Raw genomic sequence first — 15497 nt, forward strand, 5'->3', positions numbered from 1 at the left:
ACTTCGGGACCAATTAATAACCTCAATGGACGTCCAAAATACGTCTAATAGTCGTCTTTTCAATGTCTGTTTGGAGGTCTTTTCAACTTTCATTTTCAACCTTAAGAGAACGTTGATTAGACGCCAGCCATTGCGTTATTACAACGTTGAATCAACGGCTAAATGTTTACTGGGTAGAATGCAGCACAAATTAATTTTGTAAATTTAGTTTGTTTAAATCAGCACCTGTGACAACAAAAATACAGAGAGACTTCGACATGACTTTATACGAATCAACACAACTGTCATAAATTCGAAAAACGTAAACCAAAGAAAGAAAAAACAAAACCCTTCGAGGACAATTTAGTATGGGCACTGATATGGAGCAATAGCGCCATCTAACGTTTATTTGTATTGCGAGGCACTGTCACAAGATAACAGCTTTGATAAATATTCCCGTAATATTTGTAATAAATAATAGAAAACCCGATATTATCAGTTTACTAAGGAGACTCTAACAAAGCGCTAACTGTATTCATTGAGTGTTATATTGAGTAATGACAGAGGACTGTTCGTTTACTCTTTTGTATTCAGGCATATTGCTGCCAGAGCTCAGAGGTCTTTCTGTCAGGTCTAAGCCTACTTTGACTACAGAGCAGTGTTGAACACTAATTTGGTACATTACATTTTCAGACCCAAAAACATGTTTAACGGGGTCTGCAACGACAAAACAGCACCGGTAAGAGCATTGGCTAACAACTAAATGTACAGAAATGTGGTTTAGCTATTTTCTTCTGAGGCTGAAGTTGACTTCTTACAGGAATTATCCGTTCCACCTTAAGCTGTGCTTTCTACCGAATACCGAAGCAGTATTCTAATGTTACTACTGAAGAATTTAAGGTGGAACGGAAAATTCCAAATAAGCCAGGTCACTTTTTTAATATTTAAATCGCGCAAATGTCCTGTCCTCAGTTAAAATCGTAATTTGTCTGTTTTCACATGAATTAGGTCAATCTTAACTTGAAACTAGAAAACGTGCGGTATGAGTCTGAGCGTGTAGACGAAGATACTGTTCACATTTTCGTGTTTTTGTGTTTTCAACTTCACGAGAACTGAAAGAAAGCAGTGGTACAGTTTTGTGAACTACTTTAAAAAATTAAACGATTCGTAGCTACCAATAGTTTTTGTGTATATCCTGCGCTTCTTTGTGTGAATCTTCTCTCGGGAAAGATCAGTAAAACCATGTGCTCCTGGAAAGTGAACCTAATGATGTTTATTACACAAAACACTGGAAAAAATGAAGCCTTTGTGAGCGCTTTGGTTTCATCCTTAAAAGTTAATATTGTGCATTGGTTAATGAATGAGGAAGAGTAAAGTGCAAACAATACCCAGTAAACATTTAGCCGTTGATTCAACGTTGAAATAACGTAATGACTGCCGTCTAATCAACGTTCTCTTAAGGTTGAAAATGAAAGTTGAAAAGACGTCCAAACACAGACATTGTAAAGGCGACTATTAGACGTATTTTGGACGTCCGTTGACGTTATTAATTGGTCCCGAAATAAATTACTTGTATAAAACGTGTTTTGGACGTCCACTGACGTTATCGATTGGTCACCACTTAACTAACTTATTAAGATGGATTTTGGACGTCCATTGACGTTTAAAATATGTCCTTGACGGACAGACTACTTTTAGACCTATTTTGAACGTCCAGGGACGTTCCTTGTTTACTGGGTAAGGATAGAGCTCATTTAAATTTATCGTTATAAGTCTTGAAGGCACATTTGAATACACATACGTTCCGTATGTACAATATTACTGTGTCCTACTGTGGGGTATGTTTTATTTGTTTTTCTGATTAATTTCTTGTTTAATTCTCTTTTCTATTCTATTTTTCTAATTCTATTTTTTGGCCCGGCATGTATCATATTTAACATGTTAAACAAGTATTATACTGTCATTAAATACAGCGTCCTCCATGATTATTGGGACCCCTAGTTAAAAGCTTTAAAAATAAATTAATTTTTGTTTATTTTTGTTTAATTTCTGTTATTGCAGAAGCATAATCTCACTCTGAAAAATATATTTTAAAAAAAGCAACCTTCACTCAAGTTAAAAAAAGAAAAAATTCTGACTATTTCCCATAAAATGACCTGTTCCACAATTATTGGCACCCTTAATTTCTTGGAAATAAATATATTTGAACCATTTATATCATTTCTACTGTAATGTATAAAGTGGAACACAGTATCTAGGAACCTTTAATTAGTAATTCAACACTTCCTGTTTCCCTGGGGTATAAATATGACGTCACACAGAGGCCTATTTGTTGTTGGTTAAACCTTAAATCAAGAGTCCTTGCTTAGATCAAACTCGTTCCTTTTCTTCTTATTTTAAATAATGAAGGTGATTTACTTTGCAACAAATAAACCCACAAGTTCTAAATACATCTTAGATTTAATTTAAATTCAGATAAGATACAGTTAACATCTGCTGTTATTAAGTCAGATAAACTAAGTTATGTGCATTTGTTCTAGATTCTAATTTATTATTCATTGGCTGATCGTGCAAAAAGTTGATTTATAGTGTGTTTATGATTGACCTTTTTAACAATATTTTAGTACTGTTTTGTGATATTAAAAAAACATTATTGGAACTAATTAACAAAGCACATTAGTTGGGACATGGATAATAACATATGATTATATCAGGTAGAATAAGCATTTACAGCATCTGTCATTTTTCCCTTTTCTACAGTTCTGACATACTATTATTATTTTATATGGAGCCATGGGTAAAAAAACAAAACTAATCAAAAGTATTAGAGTGAAAGTTTTTAAATTCATGGTCAACTTTTTAATTAATTCAAGTGAACGAATTAGTAGTTAGTGCGCATGAAAGAAGATAATTAATTCACTGGGGGCTCCATAGCAGCCAAAACTCTTTTAAAGTGTGTGTCCTGTTACTAATGACTGCAGCCACCGCACATGAAATAAAATTACCTTAATTAGTGCATAAAGACAAAAGATATCAGTCCAGTGTTTATCACACTGTGTACATATGAATTATGAAGTGAGTGTGCGGAAGCGTTGAAGTAAACGTTATGCATCACCATCTTTTCAGCTGAGCACTAGAAGCTCATAGCTGTTATTTATACACAGTGACCCCAAAATAATAATTTTTTGCACTGGATCGAATTCCAGAGCCTTACATTTCCCACAGTTGTCCTGAAATAACTTAGGAGCCATAAATATTTTACATAGTTCCTGTGAAGGTTGGTTAGGCTCCTATCTGTGCGTCAGCCTGCCCAGGCAGGGACATTAGGAAGGCATTACTGACAAATACAACACTGTAGACGCCACTTCTTTCACAAGCATATAGTTTGGTCAAACGCTCATCTTGGATTCGGCCAGCGCGTTTTTCATTTGCAGATCGGTGTTGCAGATCTAATGCTAGTCATGGCTGAAATGCGGAGAAATGCCAGACCCTATAATACAACCTTCCAGAGGATCTAAGATCACCAAGTGATTTAGGGACTTTTAAAAACAACCCCATCTCTTTCATTTAGCTTTTGATAAGGTTTTGGTATAATTGTCTTTTGGTATATATCTATATACACACACACACACAGGTGCTGTTCATAAAATTAGAATATCATGAAAAAGCTTATATATTTCAGTAATTTCATTCAAAAAGTGAAACTTGTGTATTATACTCATTTATTACACATATTTATAGCTGACAACTAATGAAAACCCCACAGACGCATGCAACACATTGGTTTCAGCTGTCGCATTCTTTGTGTCAAGCCACTCTTGAACAAGAGGCAGCGTCAGAAGCGTCTCACCCCTGGGCTACAGACAAAAAGAACTGAACTGCTGCTGAGTGGTGCAACGTTCTGTTCTCTGATGAAAGTACATTTTGCATTTCCTTTGGAAATCAAGGTCCGAGAGTCTGGAGGAAGAGAGGAGAGGTGCAGAATCCATGTTGCTTGAGGTCCAGTGTAAAGTTTCCACAGTCAGTGATGGTTTGGGGTGTTGGTCCACTGCTGGTGTTGGTCCACTGCCTGGAAGTTTAAGAGCATTTCATGCTTGCTGCTGCTGACCAACTTTATGGAGATGCAGATTTCATTTTCCAACAGGACGTGGCACCTGCACACAGTACCAAAGCTACCAGTACCTGGTTTAAGGACCATGGTATCCCTGTTCTTAATTGGCCAGCAAACTCACCTGACCTTAACCCCATAGAACATCTATGGGGTATTGTAAAGCAGAAGTTGCAATACGCCAGACCCAACAATGCAAAAGAGCTGAAGGCCACTATCAGAGCAACCTGGGCTCTCATATAACACCTGAGCAGTGCCACCGACTGATCTACAGCCGCATTGCTGCAGTAATTCAGGCAAAAAGAGCCTCAACTAAGTATTGAGTGCTGTACATGCTGATACTTTTCATATTCATACTTTTCAGTCGGCCAGCATTTCTAAAAATCCATTTTTTGTATTGGTCTTAAGTAGGGTGACCAGACGTCCTCTTTTTTTAGACTTAAAAAAATGTCTGGGCAGAATTTCACAAACGTCCGGGATTTTGTTTTTCTAGAGCTTACATAGAATTTCGAGAAGCGTTTTGTTCACAAACTAGTCCCGCCCTCCCCTACTCCGATTGGTTCACTTGAGTGAGAAGGGGGCGTGGTGAAGTAGCCTAAAATCTTCTGATTGGACGGTCTGACTGTAGAGCTACCGTTATTAGTCGATAACGTTCTCTGTAAACATTTAATTGGTCAGTCTGCACGTCAGTAGTCGTCCACCCCCCCCCCCCCCCCCAAACACTATCTCAGATCTGGTCACCCTACTCTTAAGGAATAATTCTAATTTTCTGAGAAACTGAATTTGGGGTTGAAATATATCAGTCTGTGTGTAATGAATGAATGAGTATAATATACACGTTTCACTTATTGAATGGAATTACCAAAATAAATCAACTTTATCATGATATTCTATTTTTTATGACCAGAACGTGTGTGTGTGTGTTTTCTAGTAGGTAGATCAAGATATCTTCTACAGATTATTTAACAATAATTATTAATAATCAGAATACATAACAAATAGCTATGAATACAACTTCTCCAGATGAATCTTGAGGCTGTGACATATTCTCAGGCCACAGGCTCCGCCGGTTTGTTAGCAATAACGCAGTTCATGTGTTGTTCATGTTATTGATTGCTTTAAAGACTTCTTCAGAGTGTTATCTCTTATTTCTTAGCGATGAGGACAAGTAGGTTGTTAGGATCATTAGAAATATCAATATTATAATAAATTTAACCCATTCATTCATTATCTGTAAGCGCTTATCCAATTCAGGGTTGCGGGGGGTCCAGAGCCTACCTGGAATCATTGGGCGCAAGGCAGGAATACACCCTGGAGGGGGCGCCAGTCCTTCACAGGGCAACACACACACACACACATTCACTCACACCTATGGACACTTTTGAGTCACCAATCCACCTACCAACGTGTGTTTTTGGACTGTGGGAGGAAACCGGAGCACCCGGAGGAAACCCACGCGGACACAGGGAGAACACACCACACTCCTCACAGACAGTCACCTGGAGTGGGAAACGAACCCACAACCTCCAGGCCCCTGGAGCTGTGTGACTGTGACACTACCTGCTGCACCACCGTGTTGTTACTGGAGTTGTAACCGAGTTGCTAATGGAGAGATATTTTTTGCGTTGCTTTGGGAGGACAGGTGGTGTGGTGAAGTGGACATAATTAATAAAACTGGCAAGGAACTGGCGAAGAGCTGCTGGTGCAGCTGGGATCACTAATAAAACTTGAATTTAAGCTTAGATTTTTTTCTTTTTTTTTTTGCATTGTTGTCCTGTATTATTTAAAAAAAAAAGAATTTACTAGAAGCCAAAGAACACTTATTAACCAGGGGTTCCAATAATTATGGAGGGCGCTGTATGGAAGGTTCTGTTGTAATTTTCACACTTTTATGTGAAATATTTGCTGTTCTTTTTGGAACCTTATTACTTTAATACACTGTGTCTGTGTAAATATAATGACCTCTTTCTTTACTTGAAAATGATCCTGATTTTCAGGATAAGGAGCATCCGGAAGTTCTTATCCCAGAGCTCTGCAGACTCTTCTATCAGCTTGGCTGGGTGACAGGAACAGGAGGTGGAATAAGCCTCAGACGTGGGTTAGTATTTATTTATTTATTTATTTTTAATTTTTAAACAATTTTTAAGTAAGTAATCGTGTCAGAGATGTTTTTTTTTGTTTTGTTTTTTTAACAGAGACCACATTTATATTGCCCCATCTGGAGTTCAGAAGGAAAGATTGCAGGCAAGTGATGGTTTGTTTTAAGGTGTTGATTCACTCTGAATGTGTCGTCATTATATGATGTGGAAAGAGTGTTATCTGAGACTTTAATCTAACGATTATATGCAAATGTGGGGATTTTCTGGGCAGATGTGATTTTTATTGGATGGGTCGGAAAGTTTGGATTTGTGCAACGGGTCTTGTGACATGAAGAATATCTCTATATTGGTGATGAGTGTTCAGTGGCTGTTTGTTGGCAGCCTGAGGACATGTTTGTCTGTGATTTGGAAGAGAGGGATATTAGTTGTCCACCTGCATGGAAGAAGCTAAAGAAAAGCCAGTGTACCCCTCTCTTCATGAATGCCTACACCATGAGAGGTGAGAGTGTACTCATGAAACTCCTTCATAAGGTATTTTTGCTTTACTCACCGTGTATATTAAGCATTTGATTTTCCTCACCTGCAGAAGCCCAAGCGGTGATTCACACTCACTCAAAGGCAGCTGTGATGGCCACTTTACTGTTCCCTGGGAAAGAGTTTCGCATTACTCACCAAGAGATGATCAAAGGGATTCGCAGAGGAAACTCGAGCTCAAATTACAGGTTGGCACACGCTGTTCACTCACACTGGGGACAGTATAAGTCTCATCAAAGTGAGAGTTTGGCAGGCTATATCCTTTGCATATTTATCTTCTCATGTTTGTCCAGCTCGACAATATGGGTCTGAAAGAATGTGTATCAAAAAGCTGTTACTGAGAGAGCGTAAAAAATAAAGTAATAATGTCCCGGAGCCTTGATTGAATCAATGAGAGCAAGCAGTAGAAAACAGCTTTAAGCCTTTAGCTTGCAAATGAATTCAAATGATCTGATCTGCTTGCCAGTTTGTAGATTACTTAAACATAGGTCCCCCTGGTCTTGACGCTTTGAATATTAGTTATGGTAATGTTTAAAAAGTCTCCAGAACCCATTGCAAGCATCAGTGATCAAATTTGTGCTGCAAGATGTAAACCCTTTAAGGTGAATTACACAGTTGTATATCATTTGCTAAGTAGTACATACACATTGTAAATAAAATATGAAGGACATGGTTTTTAGCGATTGCATTTATTGCTAGAAAAACTGCACTATGGACCATATTGCTTTTTATTGCTTTGATCACTGGAGGTTGTTTTTGACTGTTCCACAAATGTATAGCTGAGAACAATCCGTTGAATCCCACCAAAGACCAAATGACTGTTACATACTTGTGTAACTTAAGAGGAACTCATAAGTGGAAGTAGCTGTAGAATGTAACGTCTAAGAGGTTATTGTCTTTCGTGTGCTTATTTTTGTTTCTCTACGTGTGTTATTTCTTAAGGTACGATGACACCCTTGTTGTGCCAATTATTGAGAACACCCCTGAAGAAAAGGACCTGAAAGATCGCATGGCCAGAGCCATGGAGGAGTACCCTGATTCCTGTGCCGTCCTTGTCCGACGACATGGAGTCTATGTTTGGGGAGAGAGCTGGGAGAAGGCCAAGACGATGTAAGATCAGACACTGCTGATCACTCTGGTTGTTGTAATCTACTGGTTGAGTTATCACACGATTACATTACCATCCAGAACATTACAGACCATTCCAAAGATACTTCGCTGAACTGTTGAGAAGACCTTTTTAAAAACAATCGCCGACAACTTCATTAGGTTCATTTATCATTTATATAAAGATTGCACTCCATGAGGGCGGCACGGTGGCGCAGCAGGTAGTTGTCGCAGTCACACAGCTCCAGGGGCCTGGAGGTTGTGGGTTCAATTCCCGCTCCGGGTGACTGTGAGAAGTGTGGTGTGTTCTCTCTGTGTCTGCGTGGGTTTCCTCCGGGTGCTCCGGTTTCCTCCCACAGTCCAAAAAAAAAGTAGTAGGTGGATTGGCGACTCAAAAGTGTGTGTGAGTGAATGTGTGTGTGTGTGTGTTGCCCTGTGAAGGACTGGCGCTCCCTCCAGGGTGTGTTCCCACCTTGCGCCCAATGATTCCAGGTAGGCTCTGGACCCTGAACTGGATAAGGGTTACAGATAATGAATGAATGCACTCCATGAGACTCTCATTCAAGACATGAGCCCACCTTTCCTGTGTTCTTCAGTGGTCAGTTTAAGGTAAATTGAGGAACAGAGCTGCTTGGTTTTCTGCGTATAGTTTATCTTGAATTCCTCCGGTGTAATTCTAAGAAGCGAAAGGCTTGCTTCTGATTATTTGGGTTCAGTGTAATTAATTGAGCGAACAGCAGGACTGGGAAAAAGTAATTTCCCCTGTCCCCAGTTCTATCCACTTACAGGTATAATTAGAGCATTACTGCTGGGTTACTGCAGTTACTTCTAGGTGTATTTAGGAGGAGTAATATACATTTACCACAAGTGTTTTTCATAGAAAGCACAAATCCAAAGAAATGGTGCAAACCCTTCCAAGTTTTTAGACTTGGAACTTAATTTCCTGGAAGCTTTAGGTCAGTTCTGATGACGCTGGACCTAAAGGAACTGGGCTGAAATGGAACATCACATTTAATCAAAGTTAGAACATCATTGCAGGGAGTAAACATGGTTGCAGGTGTGTGATTATGTTTTTGAGCTAAACGTGCCTTTTCTAAAGTCTTCTTCAGAGTGTTATCTCTTATTTCTTAGCGATGAGGACAAGTAGGTAGTTAGGATCATTAGAAATATCAATATTATAGTTAATTTAACCCATTCATTCATTCATTATCTGTAACCCTTATCCAATTCAGGGTCGCGGTGCGTCCAGAGCCTACCTGGAATCATTGGGCGCAAGGCGGGAACACACCCTGGAGGGGGCGCCAGTCCTTCACAGGGCAACACACACACACACACATTCACTCACACACCTACGGACACTTTTGAGTCGCCAATCCACCTACCAACGTGTGTTTTTGGACTTTGGGAGGAAACCGGAGCACCCGGAGGAAACCCACGCGGACACAGGGAGAACACTAATTTAACCCATTCAGCCATAACTTAAAACCACCTCCATGTTTTTGTGTTCGGCTCCATGTTCCGTTCGGTGAACTTTGTAGTTCCATAGACACAGTCTGTGGTCCATCTGTTGCTCTACTCACATTGGTACATTCACTCTTCAGTGTTCAGGACCATCACAGAACAGCGAGTGGGCGTGGCTTAAATGTCAAGACTGATGTCACGACTGATTCCGCTGGGTCTGAGAGTTACACACACGTTATTAATTCTACATCAGTTTCCGAGTTTGTAACTGAAAATTGTAAAGTTTTCCAGCCACTGAACAGAAAGTAGTTGCCTGCAATCAGAGGCTCCCGTGGTGATGTACTTAGTTTTTGAGCTGAGAGGATAATTACTTTGTCTGCACTAAGTTACAGAAGTAAATTACACCAAGTCATGCTTTTAAAAAAAAAAACATGAATCATTTATGCAACGTGCTCAATCATGTACCTATTGTTCCAGTGTCAATAGAACAATCATGGACCGTGATTCATGAGCTGCTTTTCATGGATGGGATACAGAACATTAGACAGAGAAATGTTCCACCATAGACATGTCAGTGAAGTGCAGTCATGTTGACGGCTGCATTACACTTTGGTAATTGAATTCATTCATAGAAATACTTCACTTATCCTCTTGTTTGTGCTGTTTTTTTTTTATCCCAGGTGTGAATGTTACGACTACCTGTTTGACGTTGCTGTTCAGATGAAGCAGTGCGGCTTAGATCCTTCTGCGCGGCCAACAGAAGCCAAAGGCATTGTTTGACGTGTCGTCCATCACCGACGTCAGAATGACATCAGCCTTTACATAAGTAGACAACGCACCTCCGATACTTGACCCCTGGGTGCCTCTTGTCTTTAAGAGAGGTGAACGTCATCATTTAAATCAAGAATAATAACAATTCAGGAGCAAGAAAAGATACCAGATCTTGTTTTTATTTTTTTGCATTTCCGTTTGACAGTCAATAATTATGGTATGTTTTTTGTCAGAATGTTTATCAGCTGGTGCTTAGGTCAAGTAACAGATACTGTGTAATTTGGAAATTCACTCCCCGTCATTAAAGGAAATGGCGACAAGTGGTTTTCCAAGCATGAAATTGCATATCTCCTTCTCCGAGAAGCCTTTTACACTACTGGAGCTTTTAATTCTCTCAATGGATGGCTTCCTGAAATAAGCACATTTTTAAGCAGCTATTAATGCTGACTCACTACAAGGCTGCTTATTCTTGCATTTGAAGACCTATTGAAAAGTCATTTTTTCGCTCCAGGGCTTTTAAACTCTGCTCGGGTACAGTTTGTTGATCTTCATTTTTTTCGGCTGGTTTTCATCACGAACAGTCGACGTGTTCTACCGACTGTGCTTTTAGCTGTTGATTTTTATGAATGTGGCTGCTGTTTGCCGTACGGGAGAACAGAGAGCGATCGCTTTAACCACAAGGTGGCAGTCCTGTTCTAAACCTCGTGGTGTCACCTTAAGAGAATTGAAAATGCTGCAAGAGAACATTCATATTATCCAGGTTTAATAAGGCTGCATCTTAACTATTTGGGATTTTGTTGAAATCTTGATAGATGGCGTGGGGGTGGGGGTGTACAGCGAGTAAAGGAAAGGCTCTTTTTGTGATGGATTTGATGGTGAGAGGCTCTGTGGAGCCTGCCTCTGTTCTATTGCCTTCCAGTTTTCACTGCCACTGCTCCCTCATCTATTTGAATGAACATTATTCCCAGAGGTGCCATAACTCGCAGGCTGCCCACGTCTGCTGGAGGCTGTAGGGCTGGGCTTGGCTGATTCAACCCCTCTGTGACTGCTCTCATCATTCCCTTCGTGAGAACACCTCCTCTGCTGAAGTCATACCTGCTGAGCAACGGCAAGCGTATCACAGCCAGTTCTCACTGGAGGTGTTTATTCCACTCTTGTTCATTTGAAATTTTCTCGATATGAAGACTGTTGATTGACGTTGGCATTTAAAGCTAAGGCTGGTGCTGACCCGACCTGCTGTGTAGAAGAATCTCAAGGTGTTACTCTTTGAGCTGTTATATGGAGTCACAGGCTTCTTACAAATCAGTTAATATCTATATAACATCTAAGTGACTGCAATAATCATTCATTACATATGTAATTTTGCCATTTTTGTGCAGTCCAAGCGGCTTAAACCTTAAGCGCTTATCCAGTTTAGGTCCAGAGCCTACCTGGAATCATTGGGCGCAAGGCAGGAATACACCCTGGAGGGGGCACCAGTCCTTTACAGTGCAACACAGAGACAGACACACACACATTCTCTCACACACTCATACCTACGGACACTTTGAGTCGCCACCTAACAACGTGTGTTTTTGGACTGTGGGAGGAAACCCACACGGACACAGAGAGAACACACCACACTCCTCACAGACAGTCACCCGGAGGAAACCCACGCAGACACAAGGAGAACACACCACACTCCTCACAGACAGTCACCTTGAGGAAACCCACGCAGACACAGGGAGAACACACCACACTCCTCACAGACAGTCACCCGGAGCGGGAATCAAACCCACAACCTCCAGGTCCCTGGAGCTGTGTGACTGCGACACCTACCTGCTGCCCACCCCTCATTTATTTCATTTGAAATTAAGAGCTGTTAACTACAAGTTACTACGTTTTGTTCCTTGCTGGGAAGAAGAATTGTGGTCAAGAGTTGTGGTGTTTGATGATGACAGTTTTAATGCATGTCTGGCCTCGTGCAGTTGTTACATTTTTATTTACTCTTTTAAATAATATTTTTGGAATCTGCAGTTTTTCAAATGTTTTCATTTTTTTCCTTTGGCTTTCACCTTTCCTATGTACATATATTTTACAACTCTTTATATAAGAAATATATGAATGAGTAACACCCTGGCTGCTTGACTGGAAATAAATAAATTAAAAATAAATACATGATTGGTGAGCCCTTGTTAGTTTGAACTTTATTGAACCGTTCTTGCTTCATTTGCAAAAAAATATGAGTGGGTTCTGTTGACCCTGGAGGAGTACTAAAATCTTTATTTCTTCTTTTTATTTTATTCTGAGGCCTGTTTCACTGCCACTGCCACTCAGTTTGAGAAACACCAACAGACCCTGATGCGAACTCCATCTTGAATCAGCCAAGACACTAGCCAAAATGATTCTTAGGAGCCAGCTTTCCAAACCTCAGTATTCTTTATGGTGGTGATCCCAGTATAAACATAAGTTGGAAGTGTGACGACGATGTGAAATGAAGCAGTGACTGTGTAACTAACTGCACTTTCATTCATCCATCCATCCATCCATTATCTGTAACCGCTTATCCAATTCAGGGTCGCGGTGGGGGCGCAAGGCAGGAAAACACCCTGGAGGGGGTGCCAGTCCTTCACAGGGCAACACAGTCACACACATTCACTCACACACTCACATCTACGGACACTTTTGAGTCGCCAATCCACCTGCAATGTGTGTTTTTGGTCTGTGGGAGGAAACCGGAGCACCCGGAGGAAACCCACGCAGACACAGAGAGAACACACCACACTCCTCACAGACAGTCACCCGGAGGAAACCCACGCAGACACAGAGAGAACACACCACACTCCTCACAGACAGTCACCCGGAGGAAACCCACGCAGACACAGGGAGAACACACCACACTCCTCACAGACAGTCTCCCGGAGGAAACCCACGCAGACACAGAGAGAACACACCACACTCCTCACAGACAGTCACCCGGAGGAAACCCACGCAGACACAAGGAGAACACACCACACTCCTCACAGACAGTCACCCGGAGGAAACCCACGCAGACACAGAGAGAACACACCACACTCCTCACAGACAGTCACCCGGAGCGGGAATCGAACCCACAACGTCCAAGCTGCACTTGTAACCATCAATACTTTACTCAGTTCCAAATCTGCTGGAATACACGCTCATGGTCCAGTCACTTATGGCTTGCGCTGCACCTGTGTTCGCCAACACAAGAAGCCTGTCAGTGTTTCTGCCGGACAGTGGCGTCACTGGATCAGCTTGAACTTTGAGGCCTATTTTAGACTTTCAGCAGACAGTCCCACTAATTATCCCAATGAGCCCAGCTACGTCACGAGCTCTTCTCGCTAAAGGAAGCTGCTATGTTAATGTGTGATTCACAGCAGGGCGCTGCAATGCTGCTGGGGAGAGATTTCCTGCCACAGCTGAAATCAAGGTCCCAACTGTACATCTGCATCTATAGAAACCTTGAAGCCAGGTGGGTCGGGTGCCTTTTAATATGCCTCCCACGTTTCCTTCCCTGAGCACATTTCTCTGACTTATGGTTTATGTGATTACATTTAATTGTACATCCTTCAGACACCAGTTTAATATGTAAATATATGCCTTTCGTTTGAGCTGTGCACTATATTGTTAAACGTTCCTCGAATGTGCCTTTGCGATCCTGATACTGCAAAAACGTGATAAGTGTCGTATTCCTGTGAACTAGGAGGCTCCTGACTAATCACATTTCTGTGTATTGCTAGGGTTTGATAAATAATGTACTCCCTACACATTCTCACAACGGAATTAGAGCATCAGTGAAAGACCAGTGTCTGATGATTCTATTATTTTTAGTTCCCATAAATCATTAGTGTTCTCTGAAGGGTCTCTTCATTAATGTAATTAAAGAGGAGTCAATTATTTAGATGAAAATATTGAAGTCCAGGCCTTGACCGTGTCACGTAATTGATTCACTGGGGCATTTTTTTATATACATTTCAAGATCTGTCTCAACACACAGCAGTGCAATGCCCCAGCTATTGTGCGGTGGTACCGTTCGTAAATAAATACACTCGTACGATGTGATGGAAATGGAAAGCTGCTCTGTGTGTGTGGGGAAGCTGGTGACATCAAACCAAAAAGGAAATGAAAAAGGAGGGAAATTGTGTCCACTTGTTGAAACAGTGAGGCTGTGGGGTAGCTAATGTGCAGTCAAGACTACTCTGCTCTCTTTGTCCCTGCATCTACTGGAATAGAAGAGTAATTCATGAATGTCTTTCTCCTTCGCTTTCTCCCCACTACCACCCACCCTCCCACTCTCCTGCTGGGGGAAATTGCAGCACTGAATGGATCTCAGCAAGAGGAATAGGGCTAATGGCCTGAATATGCTTGCAGGGAGGTTAGGGACCGTCATACCTGTTCATCAAAATGCCAGAGATGTGTGCATTATCACCCCTCACTCTGCTTGGAAGGCTGGAATTTAGTGGATATCTCCAGGGAAGGGGTGGGGAAGAGATGACCCAGGGCCAGTCCGTTTTCTCAGTTTTTTCATTTCTGGCTGTTGCTCTAAAGCGTCTCTGCATGCGTTTTTCATGGAAAGTTTGTGCAGGTTCATGCGTCACCCACATTGATCCCAGGAACATTACTGGCCCCTGATCGCTGGAGGGGTTGGAGTGGACCACTCCAGGGTCTCGCTGACATCATAAATCGCACAGGAACCTGCTTTTGTCAGGCATGTGTTAAGATACATTACTGCTGGGTAAAGACATTTTCTTCAAGACTGACGGTAGTGAAGAGGTTGAGTAGGACTTGAGTGATCAGGAAGGGCTGCGTGCCCACAGTAAGACGTAATCAGACGTAATCAAGTGCTGGAAGACTTGTTAACCTGCAGGTTGTTTGAGATTGTTTAATAAGAATTCAAATTTTAGCACTTTACCCGAGGATACTTTTCAGAAAGATTTTGGTCTAAAACATCATTTTCAAAGAGGACATTTATGAAAATGTAAGGTGAATAAGTACATTCATTTGGATACATGGAACCTATCACGCAACACACTGAATTTAAACATCCTAGTCCATTTATTCATTCATTATCTGTAACCGCTTATCCAATTCAGGGTCACGGTGGGTCCAGAGCCTACCTGGAATCATTGGGCGCAAGGCGGGAACACACCCTGGAGGGGACGCCAGTCCTTCACAGGGCAACACAGACACACACCTACGGACACTTTTTGAATCCACCTACCAACGTGTGTTTTTTGGACAGTGGGAAGAAACCGGAGCACCCGGAGGAAACCCACGCGGACACAGGGAGAACACACCAACTCCCCACAGACAGTCACCCGGAGCGGGAATCGAACCCACACCCTCTAGACCCCTGGAGCTGTGTGACTGCGACACTACCTGCTGCGCCACCGTGCCGCCCCTAGTCCATTTAATCTGCGCTAAATCAGTAATGTAGG

At 41.6% G+C, this 15497-nt stretch overlaps 1 protein-coding gene across 1 annotated transcript; it reads left to right on the forward strand.

Moving 5' to 3' along the window:
• The first annotated feature begins 580 nt into the window (after positions 1-580).
• Positions 581-12210, forward strand: LOC136678648 (methylthioribulose-1-phosphate dehydratase-like). Its single transcript, XM_066656724.1, has 7 exons — positions 581-718; positions 6085-6185; positions 6283-6331; positions 6568-6685; positions 6773-6908; positions 7663-7830; positions 9969-12210. Exons 1-7 carry the CDS (start codon positions 683-685, stop codon positions 10066-10068), a joined length of 708 nt encoding a protein of 235 aa, XP_066512821.1. The 5' UTR covers positions 581-682; the 3' UTR covers positions 10069-12210.
• Positions 12211-15497: the final 3287 nt, after the last annotated feature.

Source organism: Hoplias malabaricus, chromosome Y, assembly GCF_029633855.1.
Source record: "Hoplias malabaricus isolate fHopMal1 chromosome Y, fHopMal1.hap1, whole genome shotgun sequence".
NCBI lineage: Eukaryota > Metazoa > Chordata > Actinopteri > Characiformes > Erythrinidae > Hoplias > Hoplias malabaricus.

Excerpts from the sequence above, each read along its gene's own strand:
- LOC136678648 (XM_066656724.1), top strand. The coding sequence starts at position 683 with ATGTTTAACGGGGTCTGCAACGACAAAACAGCACCG. Across the intron at positions 6,186-6,282 it reads GGAATAAGCCTCAGACGTGG|AGACCACATTTATATTGCCC; the intron begins GTTAGTATTTAT and ends TTTTTTTAACAG. Across the intron at positions 6,686-6,772 it reads GAATGCCTACACCATGAGAG|AAGCCCAAGCGGTGATTCAC; the intron begins GTGAGAGTGTAC and ends CCTCACCTGCAG.